This window comes from Pistacia vera, unplaced genomic scaffold (genome assembly GCF_008641045.1).
Source record: "Pistacia vera cultivar Batoury unplaced genomic scaffold, PisVer_v2 Contig366, whole genome shotgun sequence".
Taxonomy (NCBI): Eukaryota; Viridiplantae; Streptophyta; class Magnoliopsida; order Sapindales; family Anacardiaceae; genus Pistacia; species Pistacia vera.
Window position 1 is genome coordinate 148,679 of NW_022196186.1, and position 16,679 is coordinate 165,357.

The 16,679-nt window shown below is 35.0% G+C and overlaps 4 protein-coding genes across 4 annotated transcripts; 2 read left to right on the plus strand and 2 right to left on the minus strand.

Annotated features, from left to right (window-relative positions):
* On the plus strand, positions 1–8,087 carry LOC116140246. The gene is made up of 12 exons (XM_031425885.1): positions 1–188; positions 574–667; positions 713–942; positions 1,436–1,501; positions 3,364–3,503; positions 4,065–4,191; positions 4,305–4,456; positions 5,445–5,580; positions 5,803–5,887; positions 5,975–6,249; positions 6,382–6,515; positions 7,356–8,087. The coding sequence occupies exons 1-12, from the start codon at positions 108–110 to the stop codon at positions 7,384–7,386; spliced, it is 1,551 nt and encodes a 516-aa protein (XP_031281745.1). The 5' UTR covers positions 1–107; the 3' UTR covers positions 7,387–8,087.
* Positions 8,088–8,678: 591 nt separating this feature from the next.
* On the plus strand, positions 8,679–13,178 carry LOC116140247 (putative pentatricopeptide repeat-containing protein At1g74580). Its single transcript, XM_031425886.1, has 4 exons — positions 8,679–8,795; positions 9,823–12,386; positions 12,474–12,497; positions 12,727–13,178. Exon 2 carries the CDS (start codon positions 9,931–9,933, stop codon positions 12,205–12,207), a length of 2,277 nt encoding a protein of 758 aa, XP_031281746.1. The 5' UTR covers positions 8,679–8,795; positions 9,823–9,930; the 3' UTR covers positions 12,208–12,386; positions 12,474–12,497; positions 12,727–13,178.
* Positions 13,059–13,833, minus strand: LOC116140248. Its single transcript, XM_031425887.1, has 3 exons — positions 13,544–13,833; positions 13,344–13,405; positions 13,059–13,267 (listed from the first exon to the last, which is right to left on the minus strand). Exons 1-3 carry the CDS (start codon positions 13,773–13,775, stop codon positions 13,154–13,156), a joined length of 408 nt encoding a protein of 135 aa, XP_031281747.1. The 5' UTR covers positions 13,776–13,833; the 3' UTR covers positions 13,059–13,153.
* Positions 13,834–14,254: 421 nt separating this feature from the next.
* Positions 14,255–16,036, minus strand: LOC116140243 (GDSL esterase/lipase At5g22810). The gene is made up of 5 exons (XM_031425881.1): positions 15,701–16,036; positions 15,405–15,535; positions 15,090–15,323; positions 14,725–14,980; positions 14,255–14,632 (listed from the first exon to the last, which is right to left on the minus strand). The coding sequence occupies exons 1-5, from the start codon at positions 15,939–15,941 to the stop codon at positions 14,439–14,441; spliced, it is 1,056 nt and encodes a 351-aa protein (XP_031281741.1). The 5' UTR covers positions 15,942–16,036; the 3' UTR covers positions 14,255–14,438.
* Positions 16,037–16,679: the final 643 nt, after the last annotated feature.

Below are 16,679 nucleotides of genomic sequence, written 5' to 3' on the forward strand. Positions count from 1 at the left end.
ATAGGGTTGTTCATGAAATTGTGAAAAATACATAGGAAGGGGGAGAAATTTTTCAAAATTAGAGGGAAAACCAATCCAGGCTTCAATCGATTCGAAGTTCGGAGCTTATGGCGTTGGAAGAAGAAGAAGAGCAGGTAGGAGACGAGCGTGATGCTCCGGCACACCATCCATCCCCACCGCCCGATGAGGTAACCGGCTACGGCTCTGATTTAGGTCTTGTGAACTAGTTCCTTGCTTTAACATATTATCGCTGCAATAGAAAGTTGTGGACAACCCTTGGACCTTTTTTTTTTTTTTTTTTTTTTTTTTTTTTAATTTTTTTTATTGTAACTGAAGATTGAATTAGCTCTCTATAGTTCAAAATTAGTTGTTATGATACCTATTGAAGCAAATTAAACCTGTATGCTTGGACATTTTAGAAGTTAATGATGGTGGTACTGAAAAAGATACGTTAACTTGTCTCCACGGGAACATATTAGGGAAGAGTGTTTGATAGACAAGAATCTGACTGGTTCTGATTGATTTTGATTTTAGCGTGATACCAAACAATTATTTTCATGTTTTATAATGCAGTTATTTGACATTTCGACAACGGTTGATCCAAGTTACATAATTTCGTTGATACGTAAACTTCTTCCTACTAATGTGGGAAATGGCCATGCTGATGGTTGTGATGTCCCAAGTAAAAGATTGAATGCCGATCCTATGGAAGAAAGTACAGACTCATTGTCTGGAGATGGAGTTCTAAGTTCACCGAAGCATTATTTCAAGGCCATGGATGTTGTTGATGGTGCTGATAGATCTTCTTATTTTGAAGGGGAGGCTGAAGATCCATGCAGTAAACTTGAAAAGGCTGGTTTATCAGCTGGAGAAGAAGCTTGGGAAGAACATGGTTGTGTTTTGTGGGATCTGACTGCTAGTGTAACTCATGCAGAACTCATGGTACTCAAGTTTGACTTGTTATAGCTTCTTCTATATTTTCTCTTTTTCTTGTTAAAATTTATGTTCCGAATACTTCATTTGGATCTCAATTGCTTTATAAAACAATTACATGTCCAGATTATGAAAAAGTAGTAGAGACAAGCTGAATGGAAAAAGTGAATCAAACTCTGAGGAACCAATAGTTGGTTGTACAATCTAGCAACTGTTTCCTTGAACAATTCTGAAACCTTGATTCATGCTTGTGATTATCTTTATTTTTTCTGATGTCCATTACTTCATCATATTAGTATGATCTCTCCTTCCCATTTAACTCTTCCCTGATACATCTGAAAGCTATAAATGATTGTGTGAATTACACTGGGAAGAATAACCTGTGGGTCAGATGAAGGTAGCTTACAATTTGTGGTTGTAACTGATTCTAGTTAAAAGATGTAACTATGCACTTATAGTAACCACAACTTGCATTTGTGATTTTTTGTATTTGACTATGTAGGTGCAAAACCTAGTCCTTGAGGTGCTTTTAGCAAACCTAATGGTTTCCCAATCTGTGCGTGTCACGGTATGCCACTTTTCCACTTATGTTTGATTTCTGGTGCATGATAAAAGATAGTTGATTCTTTTAAATTTCAAGTTCTTTTTTATGTAGGTTGGTGGGTAGTTTTTAACTTTGCTAAACATGGCTATGTTTTCTGTTTTTCTTTTTGACCCAGGAGATTATCCTTGGAATCATTGGAAACCTTGCATGCCATGAAGTTCTCGTGAAGCATATAGTCTCTACAAATGGACTGATTCAAATAATTGTAGATCAGTTGTTTTTAGATGATACTAAATGCCTAAATGAAGCTTGCAGGTAATACATAAGTTGTCAACTCTTTCTTTTTACTTAAAATATTTTGATCTGACAATTTTTCGGTGTTGCCTCTGTTATCTTAATATTTTTAATACGTATATATTTATGCCAAAAAATATTTATCATCATATTGGAGGTATAACCATTCTCTCTTCGTTCTATGGAGTTGTAACTGGTGTACTTTAGGGCCATTACACCTCTCTCTGGTCATTTCATAGCATTGGTTTTTGNTAATTTTTTTTATTGTAACTGAAGATTGAATTAGCTCTCTATAGTTCAAAATTAGTTGTTATGATACCTATTGAAGCAAATTAAACCTGTATGCTTGGACATTTTAGAAGTTAATGATGGTGGTACTGAAAAAGATACGTTAACTTGTCTCCACGGGAACATATTAGGGAAGAGTGTTTGATAGACAAGAATCTGACTGGTTCTGATTGATTTTGATTTTAGCGTGATACCAAACAATTATTTTCACGTTTTATAATGCAGTTATTTGACATTTCGACAACGGTTGATCCAAGTTACATAATTTCGTTGATACGTAAACTTCTTCCTACTAATGTGGGAAATGGCCATGCTGATGGTTGTGATGTCCCAAGTAAAAGATTGAATGCCGATCCTATGGAAGAAAGTACAGACTCATTGCCTGGAGATGGAGTTCTAAGTTCACCGAAGCATTATTTCAAGGCCATGGATGTTGTTGATGGTGCTGATAGATCTTCTTATTTTGAAGGGGAGGCTGAAGATCCATGCAGTAAACTTGAAAAGGCTGGTTTATCAGCTGGAGAAGAAGCTTGGGAAGAACATGGTTGTGTTTTGTGGGATCTGACTGCTAGTGTAACTCATGCAGAACTCATGGTACTCAAGTTTGACTTGTTATAGCTTCTTCTATATTTTCTCTTTTTCTTGTTAAAATTTATGTTCCGAATACTTCATTTGGATCTCAATTGCTTTATAAAACAATTACATGTCCAGATTATGAAAAAGTAGTAGAGACAAGCTGAATGGAAAAAGTGAATCAAACTCTGAGGAACCAATAGTTGGTTGTACAATCTAGCAACTGTTTCCTTGAACAATTCTGAAACCTTGATTCATGCTTGTGATTATCTTTATTTTTTCTGATGTCCATTACTTCATCATATTAGTATGATCTCTCCTTCCCATTTAACTCTTCCCTGATACATCTGAAAGCTATAAATGATTGTGTGAATTACACTGGGAAGAATAACCTGTGGGTCAGATGAAGGTAGCTTACAATTTGTGGTTGTAACTGATTCTAGTTAAAAGATGTAACTATGCACTTATAGTAACCACAACTTGCATTTGTGATTTTTTGTATTTGACTATGTAGGTGCAAAACCTAGTCCTTGAGGTGCTTTTAGCAAACCTAATGGTTTCCCAATCTGTGCGTGTCACGGTATGCCACTTTTCCACTTATGTTTGATTTCTGGTGCATGATAAAAGATAGTTGATTCTTTTAAATTTCAAGTTCTTTTTTATGTAGGTTGGTGGGTAGTTTTTAACTTGGCTAAACATGGCTATGTTTTCTGTTTTTCTTTTTGACCCAGGAGATTATCCTTGGAATCATTGGAAACCTTGCATGCCATGAAGTTCTCATGAAGCATATCGTCTCTACAAATGGACTGATTCAAATAATTGTAGATCAGTTGTTTTTAGATGATACTAAATGCCTAAATGAAGCTTGCAGGTAATACATAAGTTGTCAACTCTTTCTTTTTACTTAAAATCTTTTGATCTGACAATTTTTCGGTGTTGCCTCTGTTATCTTAATATTTTTAATACGCATATATTTATGCCAAAAAATATTTATCATCATATTGGAGCTATAACCATTCTCTCTTCTTTCTATGGAGTTGTAACTGGTGTACTTTAGGGCCATTACACCTCTCTCTGGTCATTTCATAGCATTGGTTTTTGGTGCTTTATTTCTCCCGTCCCCTTTTTTCTTCCCTCTTTGGGCTTGAGATTTCTTCTCAAAACGTACTTTCATTCCATGTTTTATAGGATTGAAAATTTACTTCTTTTATATTGCTATTTTATTTTCATGTTTTCCCCAGAGGAAGAGGAAATCTGACTGATTTCTTATTTTTTATTCTTCTTTTTTAATTTTAGAATGGTTGTCTCCATACCATGATCCTTGGTCATAACATTTTGGTGTCACAATCATGTTGCAGAGGTTGCTCTAGCATGTATTATATTCTAATTGTCCAATGTTGTTCATTTCTCTGATGGTGCTATTTTGTTGCAGGCTTCTAACTTCATGTCTTAAAAGTAGTGAACCTATTGTTTGGGCTGAGGCGTTGCAGTCTGAACATATTTTACAACGTATTTTATGGATTACAGAAAATACGTTAAATCCACATCTTATGGAAAAGGTAAAAAAAGAAAGAAAAAAAAAAGGCGTTAATACTGTAATTTTTTTGTTTTGTATTAATATGGTAGGCATTAAACATAATACATATATAAAGTAGCTTATTTTCTTGAACAGAGTGTTGGGCTGTTATTAGCCATCTTGGAAGGTCGACAAGAAGTAGCTCTTCTTCTTCACCCATCTTTGATGAAGCTGGATTTATCAAGTCTTTTGATTAATCTCTTGACCTTTGAAATGAACAAATTAGCAAGTGAAAGAATACCTGAAAGGTAGGAGCTCTGGTTATTTGTAGTAAACTTAATGTGTTTGACAGATTGGTCTTCTGTCATCTTTGAAGATGATATAATATATTTCTATAACTTTGCATTTTACTTTTACAAAATGGTTCTGTTGTCTATGAGGATGGTAAAAAAAGGGGGATAATGTAGCTTTGGGAGATATAATTCATTTTTGGTTATCGTGGGCTTCCACTTCTAAGGAGGTCTGGGATTCTTCTCTCCTTTTGTCATTCAAACAGATTATGAAACTGTGTTTTCTAACAACACATGTTTTTTGTATGTGTTTGGGGTATATTTGTACTTTCTTGTTTCTTTTGGAGTATATATATATATATATATGATTGAGTCTCTGAATGAGAATATGGTCAATATTTAGATGGCTTCAGTCCTTCGATCTCGGCAAACAAGTGCCTTTCCCCCTCAGTTTATACAATGGAGAACAGAAAAACAACCATACCATTTTCACAGTGGAAAACTTAAGGGCCTATTTGATTTGTGATCTAAAAATAATTTTGAAAAACTAAACTAAGATTCAAGTTTTTTAGTTGTATTTAATATTTTTAATATTTGAAAATGTTTCTGATATAAAATTTAAAAACTGTTTTCAGATTCAAAGTGGTAGAAAACTGTGAAAACGACTTTTAATCGTTTTCTAATTTGTACTAGTTTTTAGAATTGTATTCGAAAACTGTTTTTTAAAATAATTCTACTTACTTTTACCAAACGCATTTTCATAAGATTTTATGTATCCCTTGTTTTCAAAAACAAAAAAACTTTTAAGTTCTATGTCAAATGGGCCCTAATTGTTTTGTATGAATTTTAAGATTGTCGTACTTTGATTAGCAGTTGACAGTCATACGTAGTTTTTGTTTAGCCTTCAACCCACGTGTATCTTGATGAAGTAGTTATTTTGTGTTCTAAAAGATAAAAATTACTTGTAAGGTTTTACATAAGATACTCTATTTTCATGCAATTTCAGGTACTCTGTTCTTGATGTTATTCTTCGTGCTGTTGAAGCTTTTTCTGTTTTAGATGGTCACTCTCAAGAAATTTGCTCAAATAAGCAACTACTTCAACTACTTTGTAACCTGGTTAAATTCCCTGAAAAAGTTGAGGTACATTGAACCTTGCCGAGAAATGCAAATACTTATGAGTGATACATAATCCAATTTTTGAGTTGTTTCAGTCCTCTGTTTCTAGCTGATAATAGCTGATAATTGCTGTTTTACACTATGAGTTTTCTTAAACAATAAATGGGTAATTGTTTTGGAGTGCTTTTTGACAAGTTAGGATGGTAATCAACTGACTTTGAGCATTTATGGCTATATTTTCTGTAGGTTGCCAATTCTTGTGTTACCGCTGGAGTTATAATTGCAAATATTTTTTCTGATGTACCCGATCTGGCTACAGAGATATCATCGGGTAAGTTGTTTATGTCTCTGATTTGCCAAAGTGCTTTATTGAATTTATCTTGCACATTCCTAGAAGTGAGACTTTGCACCTGTCCAGATTTGCCTTTCTTATTGGGTCTGCTTGATATCTTTCCCTTTGCTTCGGATGATTTGGAAGCACGAAATGCATTCTGGAGTGTTATCGCAAGGTTATTGGCAGAAGTTCAGGAAGATAAGATGAGCTCATCAATTCTGCATCAATATGTATCAATTATCATGAGCAAATCAGATGTAATTGAAGATGATCTTCTTGATCACCAATTAGGTGATTCTAGTCTAGAAGACAAAAGCATCACCCCTTGCGGCACAAATTCAGAAGCTAGAATAACTGCTGTATCCTATCTTAGTTTAACTTATCAGTATCAAGTGAAAATTTGACATACTCGAGCAACAGTTAGCATAAATGTTTGTATATTAAGTTTTTTTTTGGTGCAGTATTTTTGTTTCCCTTTACCTCTTCAACAGCTGAGAAGTATAATTAATATCTTAAACAAGTGGACTGTTTCAAAGGATGAAGTGGACAAGAATGATTTGGTGGATTATCATACGGACGACGAAAATGTGGTTAGATTGTTGGATCGTTGTCACAAATATATTGAGTAAGCTCCATTTTAAATTGTCATACAGTTACTCATAGTTCTTCAATTATTCAACACCATTTGATTTGGCTAGACATGATTATCTTCCTTGTACTCTTTATATGGCAGAATAACTTTTGTGGCTTGTGGGTTCTTGTATATAGGCCAGCAGTGGCAATACTGTATTTGACTGAGTTGATTGTCACATATGTCCATAATATTGATGTTTGGTCATTTTATTGTTTTTCATACATTTTCTAGTTATCAAACATGGACCCCATGTAGTTGGTGTAATAAATAATGATAACCTCCCCTCCTGGCCTTCCCTTCCCAGAATCAATGTTGGCTCGTTGTGTGTGCTTTCATTTTGTTTTATGTAATTTTTCCTCCTAGCAAAACATACAGCAATAAGATGACGGTTGTTTAGTGCTAGCTGCTGGTCAATAAATGTTAATTTATGGTTTGGAGCTTTTAATAAGACACTTAAGAAGCTGGAATTGACAACAGAGCTTTATACATTGGAGATGGTCTATATTTGGTTCATAAAGATTTATTTCCACAGTTGATGGCAGTGTAGATCGAAGATTGATGACGGGACCTAAACAAAGCAAAATGTGATTGTAAGCTCTGAAGGGCATCCCAGTTCAGCAGTTGCATTGTTTGCTCCGTTGCTTATGGCGTTTCTCAGTATGGCATATCAAATAGCTGTAATTGGACATACTAAAATGTTGTTGAAAGATGTTTCAAATTTCTTGTTCCCGAATTCTTGGATTTATTAATTTGAGATTAGCACTTACATGCTTACATATTTATTCATTTCTCGTAACTGTGATGATCCTTTTTTTTTTTTTTTAATTGCAGATTCAATGCTAGATCATGTTCCAAAAGTTAAATCATGGCCAAGAAAGCTCAAATAGAGAACAGTACCATCAGAAATGTAATATTCTCTGGATTCTTGGAGAAGAAGGAATATTTGCTGAGAGGCGAATAGTACGGAAATATCTGTCATTTGCTCCACAATAATTGTTGGCAATGTGCCCTACTTCCAAATCTGCTGGTATGCAAGCTTGAATAAAGGCATTTTTATGATCTTTGGAGAAACTGGATGCATCTGTTGATATATATATTCCGGTTCAGTGCATTACCTTGTTTGTGTATTGCCCAGGAAAGATATACTCTGCATATCAATTCCTCTGTGGGTAATGATTTATGATTATTTGAAGTCAAGCAGGTATCCCATTGCCTGTCGGGGCCATTTTTTACAACAATCAAGTGGCGGATGATGATCCCTTTTATGTGCTGATACTTCAGAAGCTACGGAAAGAAATTATACAATTATTATTGTACTATATATATTCCTAGAAGATAGGATGAGGAATTTTATTTTCAATTTATTGCCGTTCTATATCTCCTGTGATGGCATGAATCAACTTTGCTGAACTGGTAATCTAGTTTTGACAGAAAAATGTAGAAGGCGGAACTAGAATTAATTAGGGGCTGAGAATATTTTTTGTATGATATTTTGATTTTCAGTCAATCTCTGCTTTGTGCTGATTACAATTGGTCAATCCATGAATAAATTTAAAATTATTTTCCCTACTTGATTTATGTATTTCTTTATTTAATAAACAAAAGATGCGCTTAGATGAGATGTATTTTTATCAATATTATTTTCCTTTGAAAAAGTATTTAAGGTGATTTATCATTTATGTGGGGTGCCCTTCTTTGGTTGCTATAGGAGTAGCTAATAGAATTCTTACCTGATCAATAGTTTTAGAATATTAAGAGATTAGTTGAGATGTGTATAAACTAAATCACACTCTCGATTATAAAAAAAAACGGTTTTCAATGATGTCGTAAAAGCATTTAAAAATTCATCTAACACCATTAGTAGATCAAAATTTGAAATGTGAAAATATTGAAAGAAGAATTTACAAAAGGAGTAGAAAAGGAAACAGTTGTGGCCTTTGGGTAAAACAGATGCAGTTACAAACAACACTCACTGTTTACTAAACAGACTAAATTAACGGCGGGGTACCTACTAATACTAACTTTTACTAAGGTATCTTCTTGTATATTTTTCACACTATGGGAAGTTTGTTGTATTATAAATAATTAAATATTAGGGGCGATTGTATTTTTAAAAAATTGGAGGATTATCTTGTAATTAGCCCCTCACCAAAGCTTCTGAAAGAGAGGAAAGTGGTACCGACAAAACCAGTGTTCCATTGGCGGACAGACAAAGCTGCACGACGCCTGTTTTCTTCAGTCGACCGCATATGTCGTCAACGCTGCTACTTTGTAATCCATCTTCCATTTTCCCTCTTTTCATTTTACGTTCTGGGTGTTTCGCATTTGAGTGATTTGTTTATACTCAATTATGCCCCCTAATTACTATCATCTCCACCCTTCTCGTCGCTTAGACTGAGAAAAGTCTCGTTGGATTTGTAGAAATAATTTATATGAATCCTTTGTAAACTTCCCGTGTTGATATGTGATTTGAACTGTATTTGGTATCAATTCGTTGCGTGCTCTACATCTTGCACGGTATGTGTTTGTTAAATATGCTCAATGAATAATGTTTTGGCTTAAATTAATAGCTTTTGTTATTTTTCAATAAATATATTATATATCTTTGTTAGTTCTCAATAAATCATATCTTATCAGTTATGACATAATTATGAATTATTATTGTACTTTTGGGATAATTTATTGTTAGTTATATATTACTATTAAGTCTAATATTTTCGTCTTTATAGCATAGCTTCTTTGTCGAATTATAGATTTTAGTAACCTCAGCTTATTAGAGGTATCATCATTAGTTTTTCGAATTCATGACTTCGCGGATTCTAAATTAATGAAAATAATCTTACACTTTTTTTCGTGTTTTAAGTTGTAAAATAGTGACTTTTCATTAGATTTATATGAAAGTGGGGTTTTTTTTATTTATTTATTTTTTTTTTCAAATATTCAAATGTTTTGCAGTGCAAGAACTTTGACAAGTTGCGATGTTGTAATTTGACAGATGCCAATTATTTGTTGTTGGCATTGAAATCTATGAGCTGTCAGTTGAATCAAATGTTTTTAAAATCAACTACAGAGAATATCATTTTAGTAACACATTTAAATGCGGGAACTAGTGTTTGAGGTAATTCTTCTTTCAGTGAGTTTGGTTACTGAGAAATTAAAGGAAAGAAAATTATATCTATCAATCAGCAGACTTAATCAAGATGTAGTGTCTTTAGTTGTTGTTTTCTCTTTTCTCTTTTGCAGTTTTCTTTTGATTGCAAATTGAATGATTGATTTGTGCATTCTATTGTGGTTTTAGGAGAGCTAAAGCTTGAAGCAAGTAAAAAGAAGTGCTAAACAGCTTCCGAACCTGAACTGAGTTTGATGGTTGAAATTTAATTTGAACTGTTAGCTTTGTAGTTTTGTAATGAGTTCTTCATTACTTCCTAAACATGTAGCTGCAGTTGTAAAGCACCAAAAGGACCCTTTAAAGGCGCTTGAAATGTTCAATTCAGTTAAAAAAGAAGATGGGTTTAAGCACACATTGTCAACTTATAAATGCATGATTGATAAGCTTGGTTTTCATGGTAATTTTGAGGAAATGGAAAATGTACTTTTAGAGATGAGAACAAAGATTGATAATACTTTGCTAGAGGGAGTGTATATTGGAGTCATGAGGAATTATGGTCGTAAAGGCAAGGTTCAAGATGCTGTTGATGTGTTTGAGAGGATGGATTTTTATAATTGTGAGGCAACGGTTTTATCTTATAATGCAATTATGAATATATTGGTTGAATATGGATATTTTAATCAAGTGCATAAAGTATACATGAGAATGAGGGATAAAGAAATTGCTCCTGATGTGTACACATTCACAATTCGGATAAAGTCTTTTTGCAGAGCAAGGAGGCCACATGCTGGTTTGAGGCTTCTCAAGAACATGCCTTCTCATGGCTGTGAAATCAATGCAGTTGCATATTGTACAGTTATAGGTGGGTTTTATGAGGAGAACTATCATGTTGAGGCATATGAATTGTTTGATGAGATGCTTAGGTTAGGATTTTTTCCTGATATCACTACATTTAATAAACTTATACATACTCTTTGCAAGAAGGGAGATGTGCGAGAAAGTGAAAAGTTGCTTGATAAGGTTCTGAAGAGGGGAGTGTCTCCTAATTTGTTCACATACAATATTTTTATCTGGGGTCTTTGTAAAAGAGGTGCTTTCAGTGAGGCCATCAGTTTGTTGGATATTTTGGCAAGGGAAGATTTAACCCCTGATGTTGTCACTTATAACACATTAATCTGTGGATTATGTAAGAACTCTAAGGTTGTGGAAGCTGAGTACTATCTGTGTAAAATGGTGAATGAAGGGTTGGAGCCTGATGGATATACTTACAACGTTATTATTGATGGATATTGCAAGTTGGGTATGATTCAAAATGCTGACAAGATTCTCAAGGACGCAATCTTCAAAGGATTTGTGCCTGATGAGTTCACATATTGTTCCCTGGTTAATGGTTTATGTCAAGATGGTGACATAGAGCGTGCTATGGCTTCATTTAAAAAAGCTGTGGGAGAAGGATTAAAGCCTAATATTGTTCTATATAACACTATAGTCAAAGGGTTGTCTCAGCATGGGCTTATTTTAGAGGCATTGCAGGTGATGAATGAGATGTCAGAAAATGGTTGTAGCCCGAATATATGGACTTACAATATTGTAATAAACGGTTTATGCAAGATGGGATGTGTCTCTGATGCCAATAATCTTGTGAATGATGCAATTACCAAAGGCTACATTCCTGACATCTTTACCTTTAACACGTTGATTGATGGTTACTGTAAGCAGCTGAAATTGGAGAATGCAATTGAGATTTTGAATATAATGTGGGGCCATGGTGTTACTCCTGATGTGATCACTTATAATTCTTTGTTGAATGGCCTCTGTAAGGCTGCAAAATCTGATGCTGTGATGGAGACTTTTAAAACAATGGTGGAGAAGGGTTGTGCTCCTAACATAATAACATACAATATACTTATAGAGAGCCTCTGCAAAGCTCGTAAAGTTACTGAAGCTTTGGACTTACTCAAGGAAATAGAAAATAAGGGTTTGACTCCAGATCTCGTTAGTTTTGGCACATTGGTAAATGGGTTATGCAATAATGGGAACTTGGATGGTGCCTACCAGCTATTTAGAAGAATGGAACAACAATACAAGATTTCTCATACAACAGCAACCTACAATATTATGATCAATGCTTTTTCTGAAAAGCTAAACATTAATATGGCAGAAAAGCTTTTTAATGAGATGAGTGACAGAGGCTGTTGTCCAGACAATTACACTTATCGTGTCATGATCGATGGCTTTTGCAAAACAGGAAGCATTAATTCTGGTTACAGTTTTCTCCTGGAAAATATTGAGAAAGGTTTCATTCCTTCACTATCAACAATTGGTCGGGTCATAAATTGTCTTTGTGTGGATCATAGAGTTCATGAGGCAGTTGCTATCATCCACCTTATGGTGAGGAAAGGTATTGTTCCTGAGGCTGTGAACACAATTTTTGAGGCTGATAAGAAGGAAGTAGCAGCTCCCAAGATTGTTGTGGAAGAATTGTTGAAAAAGTGTAATATAACCTATTATGCCTACGAACTTCTATTTGATGGCATCAGAGATAAAAAGCTAGGAAAAAAGAAAGCTTCCTAGTAGAAATTTGAAGGTATGAGAAAGAGGTCATATTATGTTGATAAATCTTTTTATTGAGTGGAAGGAGAAAATAGACATGACCGGTGGACTGATTTCAATGACGCATGAAGCTTCTACATCAGAGCTGTTGGATAGCTGGGCCTGACGGCATTTGAAAGGAAGTTACAGCAGAATTCATGGTAGTTTCTGTAAACCTCAGTTCTCACCTTTAGTTTGGTTTATATTTTTCTCAGCTGCAGTCATTTATTCATTCTTTCGTGTTTCAGGGTTGATATAGACTCAATTAAGCAGTAAGTGCTCGATTGTTTTTCATCTATAACTTTTGTGAATTTTCTGTTCTTTATTTATCAATGCACTGATAATTAAATCAGGCATTAACTATTGAAACCAATATCAAGTAACTCGATTAGTGAAGAAATTATTAGAAAGAAAGAATTAGTACTTTGTTCGGACATATTTTATGTTCCTGTGGATCAACTCATATTGTTTAATTGGTTGCCTCATTTTCGTTTTTTTCAGGTTGGAGGATTTGAATTTTGTCAGATGATGCCTCGGATTGACAGTAATTTTGAGATGTCTTGAGAATAGGCTTAGAGCTTTCTATATCCAGTATCCATGGGAATTCCTCTCGGGAAGCCACCAAAAGCGGAATCTCTATGTTAGCACAGTCATGCGGTGTTCTGATATAAGTTTTTAGATATTACTGGAGAAGGTTAGCTGCTTGGCCATGGGCATTCTATTTTTATTGATAACTTTGTCAAAGTATCTTTCAGCATTTGTTGCAACATACTGTCTGGATTGCAGAACAAAGGGGACGCAAAGAAAATATACAATTGTAATTGTACTATTTAATATCCCAGAATATAGGAATCGGAATGTCCATTAATTCAAAACTATCAAGAATGTGATGAGTTTGTGTACAACAATATACGAGTGAATGAAGAAGTCAAATAAAGTCTTCAATAAGGGGCTGGTAGAACAGCTTGTATGCCTCCATTACTTCAAGATACCACATTGCTTCTCGATCTGGGAATGCTGAAAGATCTACAATCTTGTGAACCTGCATCTCGTTTCATCAACATCATCTCTAACTTTTAATCTCTTTCATTTTAACCCAAATGTAATAAGAAATTTACCTTAATCATTGGGGTCTTACCCGTGCGTACAACATACCCTCCCACCACCATCACATACATCCCTGTAAAGTGTAAACAAAACATATAGACGAGTTCTGTTTGTTTATTTTAAAATTCAAGGAGTTCTCTGTAATTAGCCTATGCCTCAGGGAGCTTAATAAAGTATTATCTTTAAGGAAATGAAAGTAGTAAAACCTAACCTGTGTTCCATTGTTGTTGGCGGAAGTCGGCGGAGAGGCAAAGCTGGACGACGCCAGTACCATCATCGAGAAGCAAGTTGCCGTCATCGTCTAGAGGCGAAACTATGACGCCCTGTAGCCACGCTCGTTGAAAGAGAATGCCGCCCAACGTGACGGCGTTTTGAGATGGAGTCTCTCGAGCGTCCTTCAGTTGGCCGCATAGTACCTTCAAAGCTGCTAGACTGTAGTCCATCTTTGAGTTAGAATTAATCTCCCTCTCTCGCTCGTCTTTTTTGAACCGCTGTAGCTGAAACAGCCAACAAAACGGCGTTACTATCGGGCGTTTAGAGGATTTAACAAAAATAAATAAAAAATGAATTTCATTTATGACTCAGAATTGAGAGTTAAATTTACTTGTTTTTATTATTGGAAAATTGTATACTTTAAATTCAAGTTTGATAACCACCTGTCTTGGCTTAATGGTAAAAGAGTAAAGGAGAATTTAACATAATCTTCCAAGTTCGAGTCTGGTTAAAAGAGCAAAAAGAGGATTTATCATGATCTCCCGAGTTTAACTCTCCACAATTGTTAAAAGAAGTTGTTACTAGAACTTATAGCCGACTGATGTTTTAGGGTTCTGAGAGATTAGCTGAGATGGTCGTAAATTGACTCGGACATCCCAGTCATCATTTAAAAAAAAAAAATTCAAGTTTAATTAATCACAATTGGGATTTTAATTGATTTTACATATAGTAGAATATGAGTTTATTCATAGACAAAATTACAATCAGGAAGCTTCAGATAACAAGCCTTTCTTCATTCATAACTCAACCACACTGTTTAACATAGAAACATAGTAACAAGCACTGACAACGGATGGAGATTATTACAGATTAAAATGTAAATTGAAATGTGACTAAGAAATCAAAGAGAGGCCACTAGCCAGCAGACTATCTGATATAACTTTGTTTGCAGTTTCGGAAGGATGAAAGCCATCCCAAAACACATATTCAGTTGCATTTGCACATGTTCCCACTGATTTCTTGTTACATAAAATTGATGTTTCCAGCAACCCAGTTCCGCAACAAGCCTTCCTCGCCTCGGCAAACCCTGTAAAACAACCGGTTATAAACACTCAATTGAATCCTACAACTGAACACAACAAGCTCTTTAAGTGAATTTGTTTTATTTATATCGCATACCATTATCAGAAGGCTTGGTGACAAGATCATAGAGAGGCTGGTAGATGTCCAGGACTACCAGATTGAGTCCAGAAGTCTTATTTTGCAAGATTATAGAAGTGTCATTTAGCTTGTAGTTGAATGAAACTGCATCTTCATTTATCTCTTCGACGCACTCGTTTATATCAGAGCCGAAAATTGTTATGGTAGCCGGCAGGCATCCTAGTGGTGGCAATGTTGTCACTCCGATCCTCCTTGCTCCTAGCTCATACAGTTCCTGTCACAAAATTTTTATGTATGGTCTTAGCAATGCAATGGTGATGTCCATGCTATCTGCTTTTACATAAATTAAAGAGGAGGAAAATCCGAGTTTGAGAAGAAGAGACCTCAATGAAAGTTGCATAGGATTTGATAAGAATGTCCGAGAATTCATCTGGTGTGTAGACCTTGTAAAGAAGAGGATTGATGTAGTAGTTCTGAACGAAGTCACTGCTCCCGGAATTGACAAGGTAAACCGATCCATTTATGATTGATGAAGCATTGGATTGTCCTACAATCTCCACTAACTTTTCCTTATACTCCTTGAAGAACTCCAGCTGCTGACTCAACGGGATGGTATGCTGCAACACCAGAAACACCACACAATAAAACAAACTATGCAAACTGAGACAGATAGAAATTTTGGCTCTCATTGTTCTTACATATATCTTTGCCGTAGCTTCGTAGTAACCGGAAGCACCGGAAGCAAAATTGGCGCCGATCAAAAGGTTGTTTCCTCTGGCTTCATAACTAAGATAGGCTGGTGGATATGAAGTGAAGCCTAAATTCTCAGCTGTTTTCAAGAAAATTAGTCAAAAGCACAAACCCCATTAGGACATCATGAATGAAACGCATTGAACTTTAGCCATGCATAGCTTTTTCAGCTCTTTTTATTGTTAATGAATTCTCTCTTGCTGTCAAGTTTGCCTAAAAGAACAAAGATGAAATGATGAAGTACCTGTGAAGTCTGCAGCTAGTTTGCCATTGCAGAACCTGCCAGTTGCAGTGTGATTGAGATAGTCTCTTCCATAAGGAGGAAAGTTTGCTTTTACAATAGTTTTAATGTGGTTGTTGTTTCCTGCATCAACAACAGAATCCCCAAATATGAACATTGCAGGAACCAGAGGCTGTCCATTAACCACATAAACCGCCAGGAGAAGATACACAAATGAAACCACCAAACAACTTGAAAATCCCATTTTTTTTTTTTTTCAAACTTTGAAGATGGGATAGCGGGCTTGAACTTCGAAGTGCAATATCTTGTTGGTTGTTATACAGTATGAAGAAATCTGCTAGTTTTGAGCTTGTGTAGAATTATGTCTTGGCCTTGAATGGCTCCAATTTATAGATATCAAATAAGTCAACATCAACCAAATGAAAATTATATTATATGATTAGACTAACCCATTGAGGAATTCGTTGATATAAGACCAAACGTGATAAAACATTTCTTTGCACCAGAAAAGTCCAGCCTGGACAATTGAATTGTCCACTGAGATTACGTAAAGTTAGACACTTGAACAGGGAATTGATGATTCAATTTAAAAATAAAAATAAAGTGTAGGTTACACCTTAAAAACTCTACAGAAAACCAGATTTGAAATTGACCCTTTATTTGTATAGCTGAAAGCCTGAAACACAAACTTATTGTGCTAAGAATTCCATTTGTTTTCCATATTTCTACACACAGAAAATAGTAGTGGTTCCAACTAAACTCTAAGTAGCGTGTCTTGATGAGGTAATATTTTGAGCTGTTTAAACTTGTAAAGGCAACATGCTCAAAAGAGTCAAATTAATTATGGCACTTGAATTTAGACATCTTTAGTTGCTGACCCTTCCTTCTTTTATGTATTTGTGTGCCCTTGTTTACTATTGCTGCAGTTCTTCAATCACCATCAAATACTTTGTTTATTACAGAAATTTTATTATTTCATTAA